The 25,131-nt window shown below is 50.5% G+C and overlaps 1 protein-coding gene across 11 annotated transcripts in view; it reads left to right on the top strand.

Moving 5' to 3' along the window:
• Window positions 1-23,552, top strand: part of RXRG (retinoid X receptor gamma) — a 29,725-nt gene extending 6,173 nt beyond the window's left edge. For 6 of the 11 annotated variants that reach the window (XM_090146063.1, XM_090146060.1, XM_090146058.1 and 3 more), the window contains 9 exons: window positions 15,659-15,918; window positions 17,812-17,956; window positions 18,479-18,658; window positions 20,009-20,169; window positions 20,627-20,756; window positions 21,024-21,156; window positions 21,873-21,967; window positions 22,049-22,154; window positions 22,692-22,980. In XM_090146063.1, the coding sequence (XP_090002189.1) occupies window positions 15,659-15,918; window positions 17,812-17,956; window positions 18,479-18,658; window positions 20,009-20,169; window positions 20,627-20,756; window positions 21,024-21,156; window positions 21,873-21,967; window positions 22,049-22,154; window positions 22,692-22,839 (1,358 nt within the window). In that variant the 3' untranslated portion in view covers window positions 22,840-22,980. Of the gene's footprint in view, window positions 1-313; window positions 403-8,416; window positions 8,783-15,658; window positions 15,919-17,811; window positions 17,957-18,478; window positions 18,659-20,008; window positions 20,170-20,626; window positions 20,757-21,023; window positions 21,157-21,872; window positions 21,968-22,032; window positions 22,155-22,691 lie in introns of those variants that run through there. The other 5 variants (XM_090146062.1, XM_090146061.1, XM_090146064.1 and 2 more) reach the window with 5 other exon arrangements.
• Window positions 23,553-25,131: the final 1,579 nt, after the last annotated feature.

The following is a 25,131-nucleotide window of genomic DNA, read 5'->3' as shown; positions in this document are numbered from 1 at the left end:
TCCATTATTGTGCTGATTCCTGTACATCAGGTAAACCAGTGCTGGAATTGATTTTCCTCGCAGTTAATTATGGCTGCAGCAGTCAGTGGATGCACTATTTCAGCCCAGGATTATGGGGGGTAATTCCATTTCTTAAAGAAACTTGCATAAATAGGTGTGCATGGACATGAAGGACAGGGATATCTGAGACTCAGAGTCCTGAAGAGCTGATGTGATCTGCAAGATTCAGAAGGGCTTCCATCCCACTGGCCTGCTCTCATCCCTTGGGACAAAGGAATGCTGCCTGGTGCCAATTCCAGGCTTTGTCCCCAGCCTCTGTTGCCAGGAGGTGACCCACAAAGGGCTCATTGCTGGCTGCAGCTGCCCAGAGTGGAAGCCTAGCGTGCCAAAGCCACCTGGCAGGTACTTCTGGGTTAGCCCCTTCCTCTCTGCATCTGTCAATAACACAAGCAGCTTTCCCTTGCTGACTTTTCCCAGCTGACCTTTCTAAGCACGGCTGTGGGTTCTGCCCCATCTTCCCTTTGACAGCTCTGAAGACTCACTCTGAACTTTGCAGCACAGACCGGCTTCTGGCAGGACTCAGCAGCGTTCCATGGCTGTGGGCTCGCCTGCTTTTCCCTTCCTCAGAGCTGAGCTCAGGCGCGCTTGCGACCACTTGTGAGGGACGCTGCCTTTTCAATGGATGGGGTGATCTGGCTTTTGCACAAGGAAGAAATTTCTGCACTGAAGTCAGGGAGCCAGGAGATTAAGTTCTTTAATTCGCTGATGGGGACAGGTTTCTCCTCTGCTGCACTTTGTGTGACCAGAGGGACCCCTGCAATACCAGTGGTATGGAAGGTGGTATGTGTGCCTTGCTGAGGATTTGTTGCAGGTATTTTGAGTCACCTCTCGATCCATTCCAGCTGATAACTCAGAGTGGTCTCCCAAGGCCTTTTTTCACTCAGAGGAAAAGCCAGAAAGTGTTTTGGACTCCTGCTTCCCTTGCTGTGGTCCTGCTTGGTTCCTGCCTTTGCTCCTATTGCATCTTCTAGCTGGGGCTGTTCAAAGGCTGAGATGCAAGTTGTCGCTGCGTGCATGGTGTGATGCCTGGCTCTGCTTTTCCCTAAGTTTCTTGCTTATGCTATGCAATACCTGACTTTCACACAGCTTCTGATGCCCTAGGAAGGGGTGGTGAGGCAGCCCCTGTGAGAGGGGGAGGTATGGCAGCAGAAATCTTGGGGTTTTATGAAGGCTTTACCTCTACTGCCTGATATAGGTCATCTCACCATGGCTGTATGTACCTCGTCATGGGAGCCAGTGAGGTTACAGGAGGATAGAGCAGTGCTGGGAGTAGTGAAGGGGTTAAAGCACAGCCGTTCTGCCCAATCAGTCTGCCTTGCCTGTAATAACCAATTAACAGAGTGTAATTGTGCAAATCCATATGTGGCAGTAATTACCAGGGAGATTAATGGATTCCTTCCTTTCCGAGAGGACCCCACTGCTGCTTGCCAGCATCTTCCTGCCACCCAAAAGGACTCAGTGAAAAGGGGGGGGGACCACAGGAGCTGCTCCATGCTGGGTGCTCTGTGATGAGCCCAGCAGACAGGGAGGCCCTGTGGGAGCTGCCCTATGCCTCTTGAAATACCCCTTTTCATCTGCCTGCACTTCCTTACGTGCTGCCTGGCTCGGACCTGGCTGCCCAAGGACAGTTTGTGCAAAGCCTGCTGCGTGCCTGCCCTCTTCATTGTCCATTCATTCCCTACATCCCTTTTTCCTATTTAGCCCTAATTGCTGCAGAATATCATGTTTGTTTGTCCCTTTTTTTTTTTTTTTCTTCTTTTTGCAGCTTTGTTGGTTTAGCTGCAATGGGTAACCCAGCAAACTGCTGCAGGCATAAGCAAGGTGAAGAGGGATGGCAGCCAGGAAAGCAGGGTGCTTTGTGCTGTGTTTGGGGTGGGTTTGCAAATGAAGTTGCTGGCGTTGTGTTGGGAGAAAATTTTTCTGCAAGCAGGCTGGGCCACCACATCCTTTGTGATGAGCTCCCTTTGGACCTTATGGCCACAGAAGAAAAGGGTGACCCTAAAGCAGGCGGCTTCTTTCCCCTCTATGTGCTCTTGGGGGTGAGAAAGAGAACACTGATTTCTGCTGAGAGAAGCAGATGCACATGGGGGAACTGCTCTGGGCTCTTCCACAGCTCTACCACCTATTGGCCACTCAAGCTGCAAAACTAACTGTCCCCTCTGCAGCCTTGCTTTGGCAACATGCATGTGCTGTTCAGTGGTGTGGGGCAGCTGGGAGAAGCTTGGCCCTGTGTCTGTACCAAGCCACAATCCCTGCTCTGACAGCTCGAGTGGGAGCTGGGCAGGGTGATCTCATGGAGACTGATGTGCCGGCCGTCTCGGCACGCACAGGGCTGTGGGTGCCTTGGGGCAGCTGTGCGTGCTCAGCCAGGGATGGGGAGCCAGGTGCCCTTTGGAGCCTGGGAGGGCAGGGAGCAGTCGCATCACATCTCCATGTCAAGCAAAGGTCTCTCCTCCTCGCTGCTGTCTTCATCTGGCCAAAATGTTGCATGAGGTGCTCGGCAGAGAGGCGAACAAAGCTGCTCCTCAAGGAGGGCTGCAGGTAATGGAGGTGGCTTTGGGAAACGCTTGCCCTGGAGGTGATGGGGATGCACAGAGAGGTACAGCTTCCTAGAGGAGAAGGAGGGGGTGTGGAGCCCTGGCAAAGGAGCTGCTTTTTACTCTGCTTGGTTTCCTGTGGGCCAGAATGTCCTTTGCTGCTTTTTAATCCAGAAAGAGACATGAGTGCAGCTCTGGGCTACTGCTGATGGGAGATATGTTTGTTGGAGAGCTGTGTCCACTGGTGTCAGCTGTTTAAGGTCTTCTATTTCACCTGGCCAAGGGTTCGTCAACATTCATCCTCCCTTGCTGCTGTGTCATCCTGGGTTAGAGGTTACGTGTGTAGATAGCTGTGATTTAAGAGATCTGCTGGTGAAATTAGCCAGGGTAGGTTGTGAGGGCAGCCTGCTCTGTGTGGGTATGGCTTGGCTCTTAAAAGCTGTCAAATTTCTCTGTGAAAACAGCTCTTGCCCAATGCTGACTCCCAGCCTGCACTTGGGAATGGCATGACGGAACGTCTGTGGTTGCAGCCAGCAGGACAGACCCCATGCTGTGCAGATAGTGAGTTCACTGGTAGGGATGTAGTCTTTAGGTCTGCTGGAAACGGTTGTGGCAAAGAACCCAAGGCACTAACAAAACTCTCTGTGAAGTTTAAGATCTCTGGATTTTGCAGCTGGGATGCGTTGGGCTAACAGAGACAGCTCTGTGTTGGAGAAGCTGCTCTGCCATCCTCAGAGCTTGCTTTAATACTCAAGCTGGAAAGTTGGTGCACATGGATGCAGCGCAAGTACCCAAGAGTGTGTGGCTGTGCCCATGCGAGCTCATTCCCCTTCTCTCCTCCTGCTGCTCCTTCTGCTCAAAGGGATGAGGCCAAAACATGTGGCTGTGGGCAGGCACTTGCTGTTTCCTTCTCTCCCTTTCTACTGGGACGAGGTAGAGAGCAGCTATTTGACGGTGCCAGCAAATGTCAGCACGTGTCCCTGCCAACTCTTTATGCGTTTGCTCTTTGCTGCTGTGCTGTCTTGGCTCTCTGCATGGTGTGGTCTGTGCTCGCCTTGATCCAGGGCTGCTCCTTTCTTTAAGGCATGAGGAGTTGTAGTCTTTAAACAGCAGTGGATTTTCTATTTGAGGGGGAACGCGTGGCTTTCAGGAGGAAAATATGTTTGAAAGGTGATGGAGGCTGTTGATAAGGAAAAGGATGCTCAATGCTGCTGGCTCCTTACCTGCCCCTTGGCTGTGCAATTGCTGAGGGGAGCAGATCTCATGGGGCTGTTCTGGCTGAGCTCTGTGTTGTGCTTGTCTCCCTCTGGCTGCTGCAATGTACGGAGTCCCAGGGGAAGGGCTTGCAGAGAAGAGACGTGTGCATCTGTCAGAGCAAGGCAAAGCTGCTCAGTGTCCTGAATACCAAACAGCAGGCTTGTGGGCTCAGTCCAATGTTGGCTGGTGTGCTGTTGGGCAAAAGTGCCCAAAAGTCTTTTGTTTTCATGGTGGCCCAAATGCATTGTAGGGTGAGCTGAGAGGCTTGCAGTGTTCAGGATGGCTGCACTGATAGTGCTGGGCTCGTTTATAAGCTGGTGGTATTTGATTTTCTTCACAAAGAACAGGCTGGGTCTGCTGGAGAAGGGCTAAGGAGCACTATTCAGTGTACAGACCATATTTCAGCAAGCCTGGTGCTGTGGCCTTGGAGAGAATGTGGGTTAGAATGGGATGTGTTGGCCTCCCCTCTGTGGCATGATGCATAAGGGCATAGGATGGGAAGTCCTATGATAGATGTCAACCTTCAGATCCTGCCTGCTGTGGCTGGGTCCTTGGGGATGGGGCTGTGGCTGGTGATGGCTACTGTGCCCTCAGCCATAGAGTTATGGCTGCCAGCCCCTAATGGGATGCTGTTCCTCTTGGATGCCTCCAACCCTTCCTTCCCTGAGGAAGTAGCTGCTCAGAGCAGAAATAACCCTTGTTACCTTGAACTCAAAGATCTACGTTTGCCTGGCTGGTATAAATAGACCATGTGAGGCAGCCAGATGTGATGGAGATTGACAGGTTGTCTCTGGAGTTTTGCACTTGCTGAGGCAGGAGGAAATGTAAAAGCACGGCTGTGGGGATGCGTGGAGTGAGAACAGCAAACAAAGCCCCTGGCTGCACTGGGGCTGTGATGTGTGCCCCAGGGGATGCAGGTGGGAGCTCTTCATGGCCTCATGCAGGCAGCAGTGCCCCAAAACCTCCCCAGCTTCACACCATGTGTAGAGGAGGGCTGAAGCAGGGTTTGCATGTAGACGATGATTTCTAAGTACTGTAGCAATGTGATAACAAAGTTTTCTTGCAGGGCAGTGACAGGAAGGTATGAAGTTCCCCTTCACCTTTGTTAACTCACCAGTTCCCCCACGATCCCCAACCCCAGAGCAATGGATGCTTTTGACAGTAAAAATCCACATGGCGATTTCTTTGCATCCACCTTCCCAGGAATATTTTGCTGCATGCTTTTCCATGACGCTCCACCACTGACCTTTCTGCTCCAGCAAGGGGGGTAGTCGGGAAGCACATAGGCAGTGATTCTTCCCCATACAAAGGCTTGGATTGTTGGCAGCTTGACGCCCTAGAAAGTGTCTAATTGACTTGACTCTCTCTTGCTGGGCTCCGAATGGATTTTCTGCCTCAGGATATCTCGGCGTTATAGTGGACCTGTTGTTTTTGCTCCTTGTGTGATATTAAAAAGTGCATTGTTGGAGCAGAAAGCCTGAGTCAGAGCGGATGTGTGTGGAGAGCTGTGTGTTGCCCTGCAAAGGAGTGCCAGGGCAGAGGAGCAGAGCATGGTAGGATCCCCTCCAGCCGCTTTTAGGAGCCAAAAAGTTGCTTGGAGCATCTTAGAGAATGTCTTTTGGCTTGATGCTTAGACAACAATATTCAGAGATGGGTGGATGGAAACCTGTGTGTTTATTGCACTTTTCAAAGCTGATTTCTGTATGTTTGCTCACTGCGGTGCAGGTTTGGCTCTGGGTGCCCTTTGGGCTGGGCAAAACCTTCTTCAGGTGCCTCTGTCACCCTGCCTTCTGGCACCAAATTCTGGGATCATCTCACCTGCATCTGTGTCCAACAGCACCCCTATGGGGAGGTAATTCCTGGGAGGAGTGGGCAGCTGGGACCCGCACCAGCAAAGCTGCTGGAGGAGCTTAGGCAGCCCTAAGAGGATTCGGTGACACCGCTGATTAGCATCGAGGGCCTCATTATGGTGCTGGTAATTGAACGACTCCTGAGGTTAAAACAGACTGGGAATTATCTGCAATTGGAGGCTGTATGGGACGGGGTTTTCTGCAAGGTAGGCTGTGCCCTGCATGGTGCTGAGGATGATGCCTGCTGCTCTCCGGACCCTGAGCTGCAGCAGGTGCCGGCCTGTGGGCAGGGGATGCGTGGCAGGAGGCAGCTGGGGAGGAGGAGGAGAGGGCAGGCTGTGTGCCTGCAGGTGAGGGGGTGCTGTGGCCCGACTGTGCTGCTGCTGGTAATTGCATTAGCCTGGTGGGGCTAATTTCATTAGCTTGGTGTCCACGGTTATTGCTTTGCTAGAGGGTAGCGGTGAGAAAGGGCAGGGCTGGGTGAGGAAGGGCTGATGCATGAGCTCCCTGCCTCTCTAAGGATCATACTGGCTGAATTGACTTATCCATGTCTCTGTGATGGTTGGACTAGTTGATCTTAGAAATCTTTTCCAACCTTTACAATTCTCTGACTCCATGCCAGTACCAACAAGTATGGCAGATAGATGACACTGGGATGCTCCATTGATAAGCCTAGAGAAACTCTGCTTCAAGTCCCTGTTCTGGCCTGGGGGAGGCATCTCTCTGTCCTCCCCAAGAGTTGTGTGGGGAGGGCTCATGGACACCCAACCTTGTAACCCTGCTGCACCTTGGCTGCTGTCTGAGGGGAGCCTCCACCTCTGCCACCCACAGCTGTGAGCATTGGCTTTGAATGCCTACAGCTCCAAAGTATTGTAATAGGAGAGAGCTGTACATGCAGTTGTAGAGTTAGGAGGGCTGCAGCCTTTTTATTTACATCTGCTGTTTCTGTAAGTATGACCATGGTTTACCTCTGCCTTTAAACAGAAATAGGATGGGGGAATAATGGGATTCTTAGTCGTGTTTGGGGGTTTCCTGGCTCAATCCAGTGTTTGGAGAATGGTAATCATATTTGATCTCTTCTTCCCTGGCTCTGAGATGGAGTGGGATAAGATTATTGCACTTTGGACCTCCACTGTTTAGGGTCTGGCTCCAGAGACTCAAAGGCTGGGTGGAGCTGTGCTAAATCTTCTGGATGCTGTCCCAACATGTTGAGGTACAGTGACTGTGAAAAAATGATGGGCACCTGAGCAAGGCAGAGCCCAGTGCCATGTTAGCATCTCAGCTGGCAGGAACCAGTACTCTGCTCTGGCCGATGGCTGTTGGGAGCACTGTGTCCCATCTGGGTGCAGAGTGGCAGTGTTTTTCCTTGGTGGCAATCATAATGTATTCTTTCACATAACAGGAGGGGAAAACCAGAAAACCTTCAGGAGCACAAATGGTGACTCCTGCTGTGTCTTGCAAAAGCTGAGGTCCCACAGCACTTGTCAGGAGAGGATGAGCTGGCTCCTGGAGCCTGTCATAGACTGAGCTGTATACAAGGGCTGGAGCCCTCTCCCTACCCCAAACCCATGTGTTCCCCAAAGTGAATTACCTGATGCTTGCTTATCTTGAGAGGGGTTTTCTTTTGGGGGTGCTCAGTGTGCATGTGTTCTGCAGCACTAAGCACTCACTAACCCAGATCTGCTAAAAATCAATAAGGTAATCCACTTACAGCCTGGGACTGTGGCCTTTTTAGGGAGCTCGGGGCTGTTTTGTTTTCTCTCTCTTATAAACTGGAAGAAAGGAAAAAGGGATGGGGTGCTGGCTGAGCCGTGCTGCACTCAGGCTCTTTGCTCTGGGCAGATCAATAAAAATAATTCCCTACTAAAATGTCATTAGCATGGAATTAAAGCTGCTGAGATCCCGTGCTGCGGGTAAGAACTAACGCTGCTGCTAAACTCAGCACGCTGGGCGCTTAAAGCTCAAAGCAGCTTTGTTGCTCACACCTCCCAGTCCCAGGGCAGCCAAGATCCATCCTGTGCAGTGAGGGCACAGCCCTTGGGTTTCCCTGGGCAAAGAAAAAAGAATGCATATATGAAGCAGAGCATTTGTTGGTGCGTTTTTTGATTGAAAAGTGTTTATCAGATTTGTTGCAGACTGGGGAGGGGGGGGAAGGTTGGGGGATGCTTTTCCTGCTGAGAAATCCAATTTTCCATCTGGAAATGGAAAGAAGCCACCTTGCAGCCCACTGCTTTGCTGCCTTCTGGGTCTCATCTGCAGGGCCAGGAGCATCCCTGCAGGGCAGGACATAGCACTGCCTGTGTTAGTGCCCTGTGCAATGGTGTGGCAAGGAGACTGATGTTTGCATGTGGTGCTTTATGCAGTGCACGTGTGGGTTTTTTTTTTAGTTATTTTGCCCCTTCCAGCTCAATCCTGTGTTTCCTGGGGTGGCTGCAGTCCAGCTGGATGCTGAGAGTGCAGATGGAGTGAAGCTTCTCACGGGGCAGGAGCACGATGCTCCGTGCCCTGCAACAGCCCCGTTCCCAAAGCACTCGGACGAAATCCTTTTTGCATGGCAGGAAAACACCTCCACATGGCTGGGGCCGGCATAACTAATAGTCTGCATCGAGCCTTCACTGGTGGGAAAGCAGAACAGCCCCCTCCTTCTTCACGATGCTCCTCCCCTAAACAACTTAACCTCCCCTCCACCTCCTAATTTCTGTTCTGTACCAGAGCCAGCATGCATCCAATTGCGTCTTAGCCGAGCGGTTATGCTACCGGGACGCTCCGCCGTGAATTCTCAGGGAGCTCGGATAGCTGAAGGCAGGAGCCGGCCCTGAGCTGCTGGGAACGGGAGCGAGTCTCATCCCGTCCGACAGCTGTTCCAAGCAAGAATGGGACCGAGGGAGGAGGCAGCTGCCCCGCAGCCCTCCGAGAGCCCCTGCAGAGCCGTGCCCCGAGCCGGGCGAGCAGCACCGCGCTCCGGGCAGCTTTGAAGTGAGAGGAGACGGTCGTGTTTTGAAAGGCGAGAGATGAACTGAAGATTAAACATGTATGGGAATTATCCTCACTTCATTAAGTTTCCTGCGGGTTTTGGCAGTGAGTATTTTCCTTGTGTTTGCAATCGGTGCCTGCGGGGTGAGGTGGAGAAACCGATCCCGCGGTGGGAGCGCGGGGAAAAAGGGAGTTTAGAAATGTGTTTAACCTCTCTTGTGCGTGGCTGTAACCTCCAGAGCCTGCGTGCTGCTGGTTCAAGTTGTCCTGTGATTCTGGAGTGGATGCGTGTTGTGTGATGAGCTGAACCTATTGATTGAAAGGACAGGATCTAACTGAGGAAGCATCTTTCCAACTGCATTTTTATTCATTTGGTTACTGGAGGAAAAGAAACATCCAGTGTTCTTTTAGACATAAAACAGCCCCCATCCTGGCCCAAGGCAACCCACAGAGGGTTCTTTCTGTGCCCAGTGCTTGCTTGCTGCCCTACCTACATGGAGCTGTGTCAAGTCAACCAAATGGGGTTGGGAACACAACAGGGCTCTGCCTGCTTGTGGGGCTGGAAGCAGCATTGGTCCCCTACACACCAGCAAGACCCTACTGCAGAAACCAGAACTGCTCTTAGGAAAAAGTCTGTGCAGTTCCAGAGCACACTTATTATCTTTATCTGAAGTGATTTCCCTTATCCTAACTTGAGGGGAGTGAAGGGGGATTAATTTGAAAGGCTGTTGGGTGCTGCTGGGTGATGTTTCTCTGCTGGTTGAGATGAGGTTTGGGCAGGGGTTGGTTTGCACGTGGGTTGTTCCCACTATGTATAATTTTCTGTCTTGCTGTGGATGCTCACCTCCAGTCATCCTCCATGTGCAGAGAAGTCACAGGTATAGGATCACTTAGGTTGGAAAAGACCTCTAAGGTTATCAAGCCCAACCACTGGCATAGCACTACAGCCAAGTCTACCACTGAGCCATGTCCCTAAGCACCACATCTACACAACTTTTAAGTAACTGTAGGGATGATGAGTCCTGAAGTACATTTTTAGCCCGTTGCTGCAGGAAACAGATTTCTTGTTGGAGAAATCTATTGCTCGCTGGCGTTCTTAAAGAACAAGAAAAGCAAAGCCAAACTCCTATTGCTGCAATAGGAGTGAAACAATGGAAATGTTATTCGTGTTTAATTCCTTGAGTATTACGAATTTATGAGGAGACATTCAAACTGCTCTTTGTAGGAACCAGGCACAGATCCCTGTAGGGATAGGGGTCACAGTGCTCTGCAGAGCATTTGGGAGGCTGCTGGGTGAGGGAATAAGAGGCATTTCTCCTCCACCAATGGTGACTAAGGCACCAAACCAGCATCGCAGCTGCAGTTCAACATACCAGGATGTTACCTTTTGTTTAAAAGTGCATTTAACCAATATTTTAGCTCGATTTAGATGAACCAAGTTTGTGTCAGAGAATGGATGTGCACACGCTGCTAATAAGCATGTAATTTGCAGTGAGGAAAAGCACGCTCTGAGTATGTAGTACAGCAGAGGAGAGCAGAGTAGCGGTGTTACTTTGGGTTGGTCACAGTCACACATCCAAAGTGGGAGAAGTGCATTAAGCAGATGGGTTTGCCTTCTCAGCCTGGGCTTTAGGAACACAGAAAGTATTTCAAAATGTGGTCTTTTTTTCCCAGAAGGATGCATTTCATCTGATGCCCTGCTCCCAGGGCATGGAAAGATGCTGTGCTGGTTTGTCCCCTCTCAGAGCACTCTGGCACAGTTGGTTAGGGACAAGAACTAACTTGGCTCCTCCACAAAGTCTCTTTTATGAGTACTCATGTAACTTGGCCTGCAGCCACACCACCTCTGGCTGCAATCTTGTCAGCTCTCCCAGGCGAAGCAGGGTTAGACCGGGTTGCTTGGTGGCTTGGGAGAGCTGTAGAGGAAAGCCCGTGCTGTGGGCTGCCCGTTTGGTTGGCACCCTTGATGGATCCAGGTTTTGGAACCTTTGGGCTACTTTTCCTTTAGGTGTCACAGCTTGCCATGTCTGAACCTGCAAGTCCTTATGTGAGTGTGGTAAAGGGGTCTCTGACCCAACAGGAAAATGTGTGAGAAAATCCAGTGACTGGGCAAACTCTTGCAGCCCGATGCAGAGGTTTTAGTTGTAAAAGTGGGAAAAACCCATTCTCAGTTGCCTTCACAGAGCCATAGATCCTGCAGTCCTTGAGATGCTTTCTGATGGGGACTTCTCCAGGAGCTCAAGGAGCACTGTAGAAATTCATGTGCATACTTCTTTTCTTGGTGGGATCTGTGCTGGAGATCCCTCTGGTCAGGTGGGAAATCTGATCAGACCATCATGTGAAGCACTCCAAGCCTCAAATTCAATGACTTCTCTTTCTTTGGGATTGGAAGACTTTTTGTATCACTCTCTTGCACTACCATGGCTATCTGGGGGATGTGATACCTTTTAGGTTGAGTGAAGCTTGCAATCTTTATTTTAAATACCTGACAAGGAGTTGCTAAGGGACTCTGGCTGGGAAGATCCCCATAGCATAGAGATACCCTGCAATAAGTGGTTCCCATCAAAGTCATGGCAAAACGTGTGTTGACATCTGTGGGTTGTGTTCCCTCCTTCCTCTGGCTTGGTTTCTCGAGGAGAAGAAGAGCATGTGATTACACCACAGGTGTGTGTTGTCTAAATGTCCTTGGGCATCTTAAACTGTGAACACACTGTTCGATTTCAATCAAATCAGACCGAGACCTTAAAGTGGCACCTGATGCTGAGTCTGCCAAGCTGTAGAATTATAAAGGTTGGAAAAGACTGAGATCATCTAGTCCAACCATCAATCCAACAAGCCAGGTGAAAGCCTCATGTGCTTCCACCCAACTGCTCCTTGGGGGCCAGGTTTTAGGTGGCCTTGGTTTGCAAAGCAGTGGAAGAGTCGTATAGCTTAAAACCAGAGCTGTTGGTGGCAGCTCTTATCACCACCCATTGAGCAGAGGGAAAATCTTGCATGTTCCTCTCTGGTCTTCTGCAGATCTCTCTACCCGCCTCCAAAACTTTGTGTTCCTCTGTGATGTCAGCTGTCAGGGGAAGGCTGCATTATTTATTGACTTGCAGAGCAGAAGGCAAAGATGGGAGCACAAAGGTTACTGAACCTTAAAAGCAAGACAAAGCCAGTAACCTTTATGCAGGATATCAGCATGGGGAAACATGCTTGGACAGTTATAAATATCACCAGAAAGGGAGTATTTTTTTTGTGTTAACTTCCATATTTAAATAAATAGGCAACTGTAGCAGTAAAGCTTCGATTCCAGCTAACAGAGAGTCCTTGCTACATAACTGCATTTCATTTCAGGAGCATTTCTCACAGGTATGTCCCTGAGAACGTTGTCCCCAAGGATGATCCTCCTTCCAGGCTGTCTCCCATACACCCCATGTTCCAGTGCTGAAGCCCTTCCCTACACATCCCTATTTGGTGTTCTTGGGTCTGTGGAGGAGGGGGAGGCAGCACAGCTCACACCTCTGACCCTTCATACCTATGAGGTGATCTCTCTCTCTGCGCTTATCTGGGCCTCAGAAGCATATTCTTTGTTATTCATACAGTTTGCTCTACCTCTTAATTCTTTGATGCCTAAAGAACAAGTGGAAAGACTGAAAGATCATCCCTGGACTTGCTATTTATCTGCAGGTCATAGGAGGTAGGCTTGCCCTAGGCACTAGGTGCCTAGGTAGTAGATTGATGGTTGGACTAGATGATCTTTGTGGCATTTTCTGACCTTTGTCATTTTATGGCTTAGTGGGCATGGCATGTTAGGTTTGTGGTTAGACTTGATGATCCTGGAAATCTTTTCCAGCCTTCATGATTTTATGATAGTTTAGTGGGCATGGTGCTGATGGGTTGACAATTGGACTAGATGATCTTACAGGTCTGACCCAAACTTAATGATTCTATGGTTTCATGGGCATGGTGGGGATGGGTTGGTGATTTGACTTGATAATCTTGGAGGTCTTTTCCAGCCTTTGTGATTTTATGATTCGAGATCATAAACACAATGATCTTTCTCTAATTAACATGGGCACCTTTCTTCTCCTGGCTTTGCTGGACATTAGAGCTGAAGAGGCTCTAATCAGTGCAAACTTACAACTGCTGCAGTGGCTATGAGGCAGTGTGTAAGGCTTGGATATTTCTAGTCTGTGTTCTTTCCACTTTTTGCTCAAACACAGTTGATGAGATTGGTGTCTCCTGCTGTTTCTTTGGGTGAAAATCAAGATATCTTGATGTGTAGCAGGCTGGGCACTTCTCTTCCTCCTGCTCTTGCCAAGGCGCTTGTGGTCACTTGTATGCTCTTATCTTTCCTTCCAGACATGGTCCAGCTTTTCCCTGGGAAGTGCTCACAGCCCAGATGGTCCAAGCTGGCTTTGCTGAGCCAATGTTAGTCGTGGAGCAGCGTTCTCCCAGCCCAGGCTGCTCAGCACTGATGTGTGGGCTCTGCATCTGCCTCTACAGTGATGGAGATGGCATTTCTATATTCTCAGTTCTATGAGGCTGTTCATGCAAAGCTCCCACCCTCGGCCAGGATTTTACAGTGGTGGAAGAAGTGAGGAATCAAAGCTATGCAGTGTCCTTGCTTATCTCCTGTCCTTCTGATACAGGGCTGCCCTGTGCTCCTCAGGGCCCCGCCAGAGCCAGTCGAGTCCCCAGCACTGCATGTCATCTTGCATTACCTGATGGGCAGGCTGCAGGCCCACAGTGTAAATGTCACCTGGGCTGGATGCTGCCACAGAAGCAGCCGTGGCTGGCACACTGGGCTGGCTCCTGGCTCTGTGGTCCCCCCTGTGTCATCTCACAGCTGTGTCCCTGTGGAGCAGCTCCTCCCCAGAATCACTGCAGCACGGATGCTTCTGTTCACCCCCATGTGATGGGAGAGAATATCTCGAGGGAAGTCCTTGCAAGACTTCTGAGTTAGTTTCAGCTGGGAGACGCGTGACACAGGTAGTATTTTCTCCAGGATCACTTCACTTAATCTTTCCAAACCATATTCAGCACAAATTAACAAGGCCTGTGATCTCTATTTATGCTGTCCAAGTTAGCCTGCGTCCTGGGGAAGGACTGGAAGTCAAAAAAAAAAAAAAAAAAATCCCAGACCACTGCTTTGATTTTTGAGTAGGATTTGTATTGTAATTTATTATGGTTAGATACAGATATTTGTATCTGGAAACTGATGGTTTTGGCCAATGTATTTGTCCCAGCTTCAGATAGTGCGGCCAGTGTGGGAACAAATGCATTGCCTTTGGGGGTATCCCTGGCCATAGCACTCTTGCCATGGACACAAGCATGCCATGGAGCTGGCTCTAGAAAGCAGTCGTCTTTGCCTGAGAGCCTTCCTTTGCATCTTCCTAAAGATTGGATCCTTTCTAATAAAGAACGGTGTTTCTCTTAGGACTGGTGTAAATATGTAAATATGAACAAGTAAAATACCTTTCCTGGGAGTCTTTTCTTAGTGACTTAGATTTTCTATGTGATACTTTGAAAATGCCCTTTTCTGTGTTATGGAAAAGGATGAAGAATCGTCCCTCTTCTCCTTAGCTACTCTGGTGTGGAAGACCTCTGCCCCATCCCTCTTTTAGTGGCTGATTTCCTAAGCAGAAGAGTTCTGAAAAGTATCTCTCTGTTTAAAGCGATGTGAAAAGCAATTTGTTTATAAGCTTTTGTTTATAAGCAATTTGTTTATAAGCTGTGTATCGATGCTGGGGAGGGCCCTCCAGCAGTAGGATGGAGCCCTTTGCCTGGGCACTGCCTCCAGGGCTTCTGCTGCTGTCATTTTGCTGGCTTCCTCTTGCCTCACGTTGCTTTCCGCTGGGAGAATTGATCCAAAAAGCCAAAGCAAGAATTGACAAAGACCTTTTCTCCCCCACCCTCTGCAGAATTAAGTCTGAAGTGGGTTGATAACAGCAGATCGAGTCCTCCTTGACTCTGACAAATGTCTTTAATGTTATTCAGCAAGCTGACCTTTTCCCGTCTTTATTGTGCATCTTCCCTTTGAATCAGATTTGATTGTTACTTCAGGTAAAATAACAAACACTGTCACGTAAATAACTTTGCAATAATGTTAAAAGGATGGGGAGGAAAAAAAACCAACAACAACACGACACCAAACCTCTGCCTTACTGCAAACGCAACGGGAACAAGCATCCTCTTTGCCAGCTATGGAAAACCAACTGTGTGACACTGCCATGCAACACCTTGCCTTTGCTGCTCCAGGGAATGGTCTCCTGTGTTGAAAAGCCAATAGAGAAACAATGGCTCATTGAAATGTTAACGAAAGCCAATGCTTACTAGGGTTGCTAAATTCTGGGGAAAGGGGAAAAAAGGTTGTATATATATCCTTAAAATGCAGCTGTTGACCGTTTGACATTGGTGGGCATTTTGTGTCAAAATAATCTCTGGAGATGGGTCTTGTAGAGCTGAGTTTCTTGGCTCCAACGTCTTGAATTGGAACTGGAGAAATGTGTGAAATAGCACGGTGGAGAGGTATGTGGGTGGGAAGGGAAGAGCTGAGCCTTGAGGAGAGGAAGATGAGCCATCATGGGAAGTGAAGCACGTTGCAAAGCACAGAGAGATGTGGGGGTTCCAGCCTGGCTGCTGGGGATTTCTTGGCTTCAGAAATGCACTGTCTACAGAGCTAGTTTGAACAGCAAATGTGAGACCTCAGGGAATAGAAAGCCAGCCTGAGGCAGGCAGGCAGCAGTGCCTTTTTCCAAGTCAGCTGAGGCACCAACGCAACGCGAGAAGATTTGATTATTAAACATTATCTTCATAACATGTTTTGTTGCTGTAGGTAACCTTATTTCCTGTACCATAAGCAACGTTTTGCTCTTTGCCTTTATACAATAAGGCATGTTTGCTTGGCCAGCATCTAAGCTGACACAAGCAAGGCAGGGCAGCAGACCGCTGTACAGGCAGGCGCATCCATGTAGACCTCATCTCTCCCTATAGATTCCCCTGTTCACGCCAGCTCCACGTCTGTGAGCCCATCATCCAGCCTGTCCGTGGGGAGCACAGTGGACGGACACCACAACTACCTCGAGGCCCCCACAAACGCCTCCCGGGCGCTGCCATCCCCCATGAACACCATTGGTTCTCCAGTGAATGCGTTGGGCTCACCCTACAGGGTCATTGCATCCTCCATTGGCTCGCATCCCGTTGCTCTGTCCTCCTCAGCCCCAGGCATGAACTTTGTGACCCACAGCCCACAGGTAGGTAGATGGGCGTGCTGGCTTCATCCCCAGTTTCTGGTGCTCAGAGGCTGGGTGAAGACTGAAACTGGAGGGCGTGGGCTGGCTGGTGGGGAGTCCTTGGCGTGTTTTGTAGATTTGATGTAAAGAACAATTGCCAGCGTGTGAATCTTCCTAAATCACCTTGACACAGAAGATACCTGTCTACATTTCACAGAGATGGGGGGGGGGGAAGATGATTCCCACATCTTATCTTACTATAGAGGCAATCCTCTCTGCTGCATCTCTGGCATATGGGTTATTATTGAAATACATGTACAGTACAATAGGAAATAGTTATTCCCATTCCTCCAGTAAAAGGGTATCTGCTATGTTTCATTATATGGAAAGGATGCAGACTTTCTAGAGAGACAAATGTTAATGCTAAATGCCAGCTACGTACTCCATGCTGTGTGCAGACTTTGCCTGAAGAAAAATGAAATGCTCTCATCCTTACTGCCTGAGCTCACTCAAAGGCTGACGTTCCTCTCCAGGTAAAGGGGGATCCCTGGGGTTGGGGTCTGTGTCCCCTCAGGGGGCTCTTTGGGTGCCTGTGCAGTGCAAGGACCCTCACACCACTCAGCTGTTTCCTGGTGACCATGCAATTCCCATTGCCCATGGTATGCCAGGCAGGTGCTTGATGGTGGTGGAGCTGGTAGCAATGCTGGCTGTATGGAAACCTTTTCCTCTGGGTCTGGGGATGCTCCAGGAAACAGTTTTCCCCAGTCCAGGAGTTTCCCCACGTTACCAGCTCTGAGGAGAGTTTTACTCACGTTGTCTCTAATGCAAGGAGACAGCTGGGCTTTGGGGATTTGGCAGGGAGGCTGCTAATGGATTTGGGTTCAAGCAGTTGTCCCAAATATCATACATGATTGCACTTAACCTGCAGGAGCCAAAGCTCCTAGACACTGATGGCTAAAACTGTCCCAATTCTCCCCCAGCGTCTATGCTGTTTTTGTCTGCGAGTGCAGCAGAGAGAAAAGAAAGGTGATAACTGAGCTCTGGATAACACTTTAAACCACAAGAAGTTCCTCCTGACTCAGCATCTTGGCAAGAAGTTTGCAAAGTACCAAAGGAGGCTGCGTGCTTGAAGGGAAGGAAGGAGCTGAGTTGGTGTTGAGAAGGATGAGCTGATGGTGGTTTTGGAGAGATGCGGTTTTGCCCAGGCAGCTTGAGAAAAGACATGCTCAATGGCCCTTCATCCTCACTGCCCTGCTGACAACAGCTCTAAAGCAAACAGTTATCAAAGGAAGCCCTGGGCAACGTCAGCCTTTGGTCTCTGATCGATTTCAGTTTGCAGCCTTTAACTTGCAGCAGCCAGGAACAGCTCCTGGGGATCTCAGCTGGAGGCTCCGGGCTGTTGGTCTGCATTTCAGTGCAGCTCGTTCTAGATGTCCTGCTTGCTCCCTTCTCAATTCTGGTAACCCCGAATCTGCTCTGTTCTCCAGCTTGTGACTGAGTTTGGAGTCCCAGGGAGGGACTGGGATTGCCACGTTTTCATGCAGATTTGTACATCGTGAGCCACAGGCAGCTGATGACCAGCATCCCCCTGCATGAAGAAGGCAGGATCCCACAGGAGCTGTTGTTCAGGGGCTGTAACTGAGCAGCTGAGAGTTGCTATCCACTCTTTTCCAGCTCTGCTTAGCCCTGCCTTTTACTTGCAGCATCAGAATGGGATAAGGGTTGATTTCTGCTACCCAGCTTCTGCTTAAATCCCTCCAGCTGGATTTGCCAGAGGGTGTCGGTCTGCACATGGGCTAGGGATGAGCTTTCGGATGAGCCTACTCTGAGCATTGAGGAAACACTCGTCTCAATTTGGGGATGGTTTCTCTGGGATACAGAGCTAAACCATCTCTTTGTCTTCTCCTCCTACAGCTCAATGTGCTCAACAATGTCAGCAGCTCAGAGGACGTCAAGCCCTTGCCAGGTCTTCCGGGGATTGGGAACATGAATTATCCATCCACAAGCCCGGGTTCCTTAGCCAAACACATCTGTGCCATCTGTGGGGACAGGTCCTCAGGTAGGAGGCTTCCTTCCTCAGGGAGGGCTTTGCAATGACGGCTGCCCTGATGCCCTGAAGGCGGCTTGCATAGCAGTGAATGTTGTCATCAATTGGTGAATGCTGAGGTTGTGCTGGTATCACAGGGTTCATGGCTGGGTCTGGCTTACCTAAGGGCAGACTCTTCTCTAGGTATCATCTCATTTCATACCTTTAACAAAGGTAAAACATGAAAATCACTGTGTTCCTGTTCACCTGTGCTCTTTGTAGCGCTAACAGCTGCCTTGTAGCTGTTCTTAGGTTATTTCTCCTGCTGAGCCTGGCAAACCCCACCATGTCAGTGCACCCCAATCATGGCTCCCATCCCTCTGCTGGGATGCAGATGGATACGGTCCTTCCTTACAATGAGAAAGTGATAGCACAGCAGCACCCCATCCTCCTTGACAAACCAGCCCTGCCAAGTTGACTCCCTGCAGGCTCTTCCCTCACCTCTGGGGTCGGTCTGAGCTCACCCACGCTGACAGCCTGCCCTCACCTCCCTAGGGAAGCACTATGGGGTGTACAGCTGCGAGGGCTGCAAGGGCTTCTTTAAGAGGACCATTCGGAAGGACCTGATCTACACCTGCCGTGACAACAAGGATTGCCTCATCGACAAGCGCCAACGCAACCGCTGCCAGTACTGCCGCTATCAGAAGTGCCTCGCCATGGGGATGAAGAGGGAAGGTACACACGGGCTTGGAGGCTTCTTGACGTGTGTGCTCTGGGCGTGCAGCTGTGATGCTTTGGCCCATTCCCTGTAGCGCGATCAATTCTGCGCTGCCCCAAGCACTGAGGGAAGCTGGGGGTTGTATAAGAGCAGGCTTGATACAGAATCCCAATCTCAGGCACAGCTTCCTGCTGGGTGCGAAGTGGTTTGGAGGAGCACGGAGTCGATGCGACTTCCTTTCACAGAGCATGAAAATGCAAGCCCCAGGCTGCTGGTGGGCAGTGTGAGGACAAACCTGTGCTGGGAGAATGTAACATCCTCCTCCCAGCAGCAGTTATCTAACTGAGGAAATGAGGATCGAGCTCTCAGGCAGCCTTAGGGCTTGTTGGAGGCTTGCAGAACCGGTCCCTTTCTTAGCATCCTCTGTCTTCCTCCGATTGTTTCATGGAGATGCCTTCCCCACTCCTCCAACTGCTGACTGCTCTAGGGGAGAAGTCATTAAGTTGTTCAACAAAAACCACCAACATTTGCATAACAGCGGTGCTGGCTTTGCATCCAGCTTCTCCCCAGTGAACCTTTATCACTTCATGGTTATAAATGCCCACAACTCATTATTCATGACTAGTCCAGCCCCCCACATTTCCTTCAGGGCTTACCCTGCATTTTGGTACCCTGGCTGGTGCTGTGTGGTCATAGTGAGGCAGTGATGCTGGCTAACAGGGCTGTTCTGCTCTTTTGGTGCTCTTCTTCCCAGCAGTGAGCTAAACTGATGTGACACCTGCTGGTCATTTGCCTTTCCTTTCTCCCAAAGCAGGATTGTCTTATGGGTTTGCCAATACAAAATTGGCATAAGACTTGGCATGCTGTGTGTACACATCCTACATTGACCTGTCCTCCACACACCCAGCAGCCCTGGGGGTGAATAACTGATATGTCACCCATCAGCAGATATCTTGGGAAATGATAGAAGAGTAGGATTGCTCCAAGCTTGCAGCAGGAGGAGTTCCCTGCATCGATCCCTGCCCTTATAGATGTGAAGGCCCCAGTTTGGCTCAGGAATTGGGTACGCAGCAAACCTTAGTGGCTGGGAGATGGGGTCCCTCCAGCAGCTTGTGACCACTGAGCTCAGGCTGCCACCTGGAGGCATTACCTCCTTCTTCCTCTTTGCTGGAGTTTGGAGGTGAAGTTTGGAGGCCACCAGTCTGCAGCAACCCTAAAGTTACTGGAGGGTGATGAGGACAGAGTGGTGATTGCGCTTTGGTTGGACCTGAAGCATCTGTTTATTTTTTCCCTACCAAGAGAGTTCCTCAACCAAGAGGAGCTGAGTGCTGCCTGGGTGTAAAGAGCTGGGTTTTCTTGTCCCTTAGCTGTGCAGGAGGAGAGGCAGCGGAGCAGGGAGCGCAGTGAGAATGAAGCTGAGTCCACGAGCGGCGGCAGTGAAGACATGCCTGTGGAGAGGATCCTGGAAGCTGAGCTGGCAGTCGAACCCAAAACTGAGGCATACAGTGATGTGAACACGGAGAGCTCAGTAAGGGGCACTGTGCAGTGTTAGTGATGTCACACAGCCTGGGATGAGAGCATTTGAGATGTGATTTGAAGGGACAAATCCTATGCGTGCTGGGGCTGCGCATCTCTGGGCACAGATTGTCTGCCCCATAGCAACCAGGGCTGATGTGGGATGTAAGATCACCAAGTCCAACCCCAACCCTCTCCCACCACGTCCTTCAGTGCCGTATCTCCACTTATCCAATCTGAATCTCCTCTGGTGCAACTTAAGGCCAATTTGGCTGAGGAGAAACAATAGTAATAAAAATTTCCTCTCCCCAAAAATGCACAGCTGAGATAACTGGCAATGCGATCGCTTTATCTGTGGGCCTGCGTATTGCTAATGTGATTTGATGCTGTGTGTAGAGTGGGTAGTGACTATCAATGATTTTACATTGATTAATTCTCCCCTTTTCCACCCAACATTGCTGTTCCCATAGACAAATGACCCTGTCACCAACATCTGCCACGCTGCTGACAAGCAGCTCTTCACTCTTGTCGAGTGGGCCAAGCGCATCCCCCACTTCTCCGACCTGACCCTGGAGGACCAAGTCATTCTCCTGCGGGCAGGTAATGTCCCCAACTTTTGCCCTTTTCTTGCTATCCCCATCCCTTCTTTGGGTTGTGTGTTTGTGGGGAACGCGACACCCTGAGCTGGTCCTTCCCTGCTGGTGGAGCTGCCTTGTCCCAGGCCAGGATAAGCGCTTGGCAGAGAGTGTAGATGGGGCACTGGGAATCTGATGTTGAATCAAAGGGCAGAAACCAGCTCCCTGCTCTGTATGGGAATGATGCTGGCTGGCAGCTGCCCTCTTGATCCCACACACCTCCCTCTCGCAGGCTGGAACGAGCTGCTCATCGCATCCTTCTCCCATCGCTCCGTGTCGGTGCAGGATGGCATCCTGCTGGCCACAGGCTTGCATGTGCACCGCAGCAGTGCTCACAGTGCAGGCGTGGGCTCCATCTTTGACAGGTATGTGGCCAGGTTGTCATCCCCAGCAGCAGGGCCCTGCAGGTTCTCTCCCCACTGAAAGGGAATCAATGACTGCTTCCAACTAGAGATATTCTATTGTTCTATGGAGTGCTACAGCAAACCCATGATGATTTGGGGCAGAATTAGGGGACATTTGACTGGCTTATGAAAAACACAACAGAATGTAATGAAAACACCTTGAAAGGGATTTGCAGCTGCAGAAGCATCTCTGTGGGTTTGTGTGTTTGTGCAGGGGGAGGATGCTTCTCTGCCCTCCCCTTGAAGCTTTTGCCATAACTGGATCTAGAGCTAATACTGATCAGCAGATCTTTAGCTAGCAGAGCCTTAAGCCCCAGCTTGCAGTTTCTGCCCATGTAACAGCCATATATATACTGTCTGTGCCATGTCTGCTCCCAGCCCAGCAGGATGTGGTGGTGCCACCCTTACAGAAGTGGCATGCAGAGTGCAATGTGGAGGAACATCCATTTGGTTTTCCTCAAACACAAATTGTTCTTCATAACTCCAGCAGAGCACAGAGCCCATGTGCAGAGCAGAGCGAGAATGGAAGTAAACTTAATGAAAAGAGCAGTGGGTAGCATTGCTGTTCCTTACAGCCACCCCTCCCTGCAGAGAGGGGCTGGGGGGATTCCCAGTGCCCATCCTGGATGATTTCAGCCCCTGTTTCTGACTGTCTGCCCACTCATGTCCCCCACAAGCAGAGTTTTGACAGAGCTGGTGTCCAAAATGAAGGACATGCAGATGGATAAGTCGGAGCTGGGGTGCCTGCGAGCCATTGTCCTCTTCAACCCAGGTAAGTAGCGGAGCTGTCACGCAGCATCACCACCTCTCCCCTGCGTGTCACTGGATCCCTGGCAGTGACTCTCTTGTCCAGACGCGAAGGGCTTGTCCAGCCCCTCCGAAGTGGAGTCGCTGCGGGAGAAGGTCTACGCCACGCTGGAAGCTTACACGAAGCAGAAGTACCCCGAGCAGCCGGGGCGGTGAGTGTCTCCTCCGTCCTGGGGCTGAATTAACCCCAGCGAGGAAGGTCTGCAATACAAAAACAAACCACCGCCCGGGGCCGCCCCGCTGCCGGACCGCAGCCTTTGGGATGCCGACGGATCCCTCCCAGCCCGGTGCAAGCCCACCCTCTGCTGGTTGCCGTGCCGCAATGCCGCGCTCCGGTCCCCGGGCCGCCGGGTGCAGCCGCAGCATCCTCGGAGGTGTGGGGAGAGACGAGAGGACAGCTCTCCCAGCATCCCTGAACCAGGAGGGGAGGGGTGTTCCATGAATGGTTGCAACGGCAGAGAGGAGATGCAAGTCACCGGTTCGAGCCCTTGCTTTAGGGAGAAGCCGTGTTTTACTTTATTTCTTTGATCTTTGAAACGTGTGGATGCAAAATTCCTCCCCCGTTTCCTTTTCTCCCCTCTTTCCTCCCGGATGGTCTGTGCTCTGCCCGCCCCAGCTCAGGCTCAGATACGGGTGGCAGTGTGCAGCCAGTGCCTCCCTCACCCCTCTGCCTTCTCTCCCCTTTGCAGGTTTGCCAAACTCCTCCTGCGCCTGCCAGCGCTACGGTCCATCGGACTGAAGTGCCTGGAGCACCTTTTCTTCTTCAAGCTGATCGGGGACACCCCCATCGACACCTTCCTCATGGAGATGCTGGAAACACCCCTGCAGGTCACTTGAGGGTCCGGTCCCCCCCACCATATCCCCATACAGCTCCCACTCCTCCTCTCCGGGCTGCAAGAGCTGCCTTCCACCCTCTGCTCCTCTTTGGTGGGATTGTTGTGTCTTTGTACAGCTGTAAATCGTCCCCTTTAACCCTCCCTGGTGGGGTTGTTGACCCTCTGCCCAGCTAACCACACACCTCCCTGTACAGATAATTGCTTTAAATTATTTTTTCACTCTTAATAAAAGCCAACAACAACAAAAAAAATATATGAGAGGTGCTGGTTGGAGCCTGCAGGGCAGAGTCCTGCTTTGCTGTGGTTATGGTTCTGGACTGGGGCAGAAACATCGCTTGGGGGTATTGCTGCCTCTGCTGATAGAAGTCTTCCACCAGGATGCCACATAGCGTTGCTTCTTGCTCCTGTTAAGCAAAGAGCTGTTTTGAATCAAAAATAATTTGTTTTGACATCATGCAAAGAACTCTTTGGATATATATTTTTTAATCATCTCAAATTTAAAGTTACTTCGTTCATGTCTTTTTCCTGTCCTGAGCTGGTCCCCATCCCTGCACGGCCTGCAGCTCTCATTCCATCCATGGGTCACACATCCATGTGTGCTGGGGAGGCAGTGCTGGATGCTTCATGGGATGCAGGGACCACAGGGATGTGGCATGGCAGCTGAAGGGAGAAGTTACCCAGGAGTGTTATGGTTGGGGTGGAGAGGTGGACAACATTTCGAACAGGCTCAGAAATCTGACTTTGGCTGCTCTTAGAGAGCAGCAGGCTTGTTTACAAACCATGGTGTTTTGGAGTTTGTTACATTAGCTTAGGTTTTATATTTCTAAGATTGGATGGATCCTGTTCACAAGGTTTTGTTTCCTGGTTTCTTTGGTTTTTCTACCTTTCACACTTAAAACTTGCTATTCAAACCCGAATCTATATCACACTCATCCTTAAGCAAAGCTTACAGTGCACAAACATCTCCCAAACTCCAGCTGCGCTTCCCCCAGCCTGCATGGCACTGCCAGACCTGCCCATCACCAGAGCTAACCAGAGCCAAACGAGTTAAAGACGTGAATTTGTTTAGGGTTTATCCTGGTGGGAAAATGCCCTCCCAGGAACCCAGCAAAGCTGCCTTGCACTATTATTCATAAAACAGGTGTAGTGTTAAGTGATCTGCCCCCTCTGACCCGTGCATTGCGGTGCGCTGAGCTGCAGCAGGGCTGCGTCTGTCCGCCTGACAGATTGCCACGCTGCAGCATGGGGAGCATCAGGGGAAAGAGGGGAGGGATGGAGGGGAAGAAAGAGGGATGCAAAGCAAACAGTTTGATAAAGCTCCCACACAGGGCTGTGATTAGTTCTCCGGGATTTTGCTGCGAAGAGGAGAGAGAACCAAAAGAGCAGGAGAATAGAATGAGATGACAGGAAGAAATTCTTTGCTCGGAGAGGTGAGGCGTTGGCAGTGCTGCCCAGAGCTGTGGGTGCCCCATCCCTTCAGGTGCTTCAGGCCATGGATGGGCCCTGAGCAGCCTGAGCTGCTGGGGGGGCAACCTTGCTCACAGCAGGGGGTCGAGGCAGGATGATCTTTGAGGTCCCCTCACACATAAGCCACTCTATAATAAGGAATTTGGGCTGCACGTGATACCAGAGAGGGCTTCACAGCTTGCCAAGTCTATATAGTCTGGGCTATTTATCTTGGCTGGCCTCATGCTGAGCTTGGTCCACTGTCTGTGAGGAAATCCAGATTGCTGCCTGCAGTGTGAACAGCGCCTTTTGAAGGTGGAGGTTATAGGGGATGGGGCAGAAAGTCTCAGAGTGACTGTGGCTCCTGAGCACCCGTGCTCTTGGCAATCTGCATCAAGATTGGTGGACCTCAAATTCCTGCAGAAGGACATCAGTGTGGCATGGCTGGAGCCTACCAAATCTGAAGCCCTGCAAAAAACTAGTTGATGTAAAGTAGTAACAAACACCACCACAGGTAAGTCAAAGAAAACTTCCTCCTTTTCACTAACACTGACCCCCAGCTTGTGTAGCTTTAAAACGGCACATCAAAGAACTCAAAAATGGAGGAAGACCAACACTTGAGCCCCTTAAACGTGGCTGTTTGTCCTTGCACGTGTGTGCAGTGGTGCCCTCAAAGCCCAGGCACAAGGAATCAACATAACGAGGCCTTCTCTGCCTGCTCACCTGGCTCCTATCCCCTGCAAATTTTGCTCTTCCCAAATCCCAGCCACCACTTTGAATCACCAATCACTGTTTCCATGCAGTCTCTGATTAAGCTCTGATATTTTTTTTCCTTTTCCAAAATGAG

Source organism: Phasianus colchicus, chromosome 9, assembly GCF_987193195.1.
Source record: "Phasianus colchicus chromosome 9, bPhaCol1.hap1.1, whole genome shotgun sequence".
Classification (NCBI taxonomy): Eukaryota; Metazoa; Chordata; class Aves; order Galliformes; family Phasianidae; genus Phasianus; species Phasianus colchicus.
This window is presented reverse-complemented; position numbering and strand designations above follow the sequence as displayed.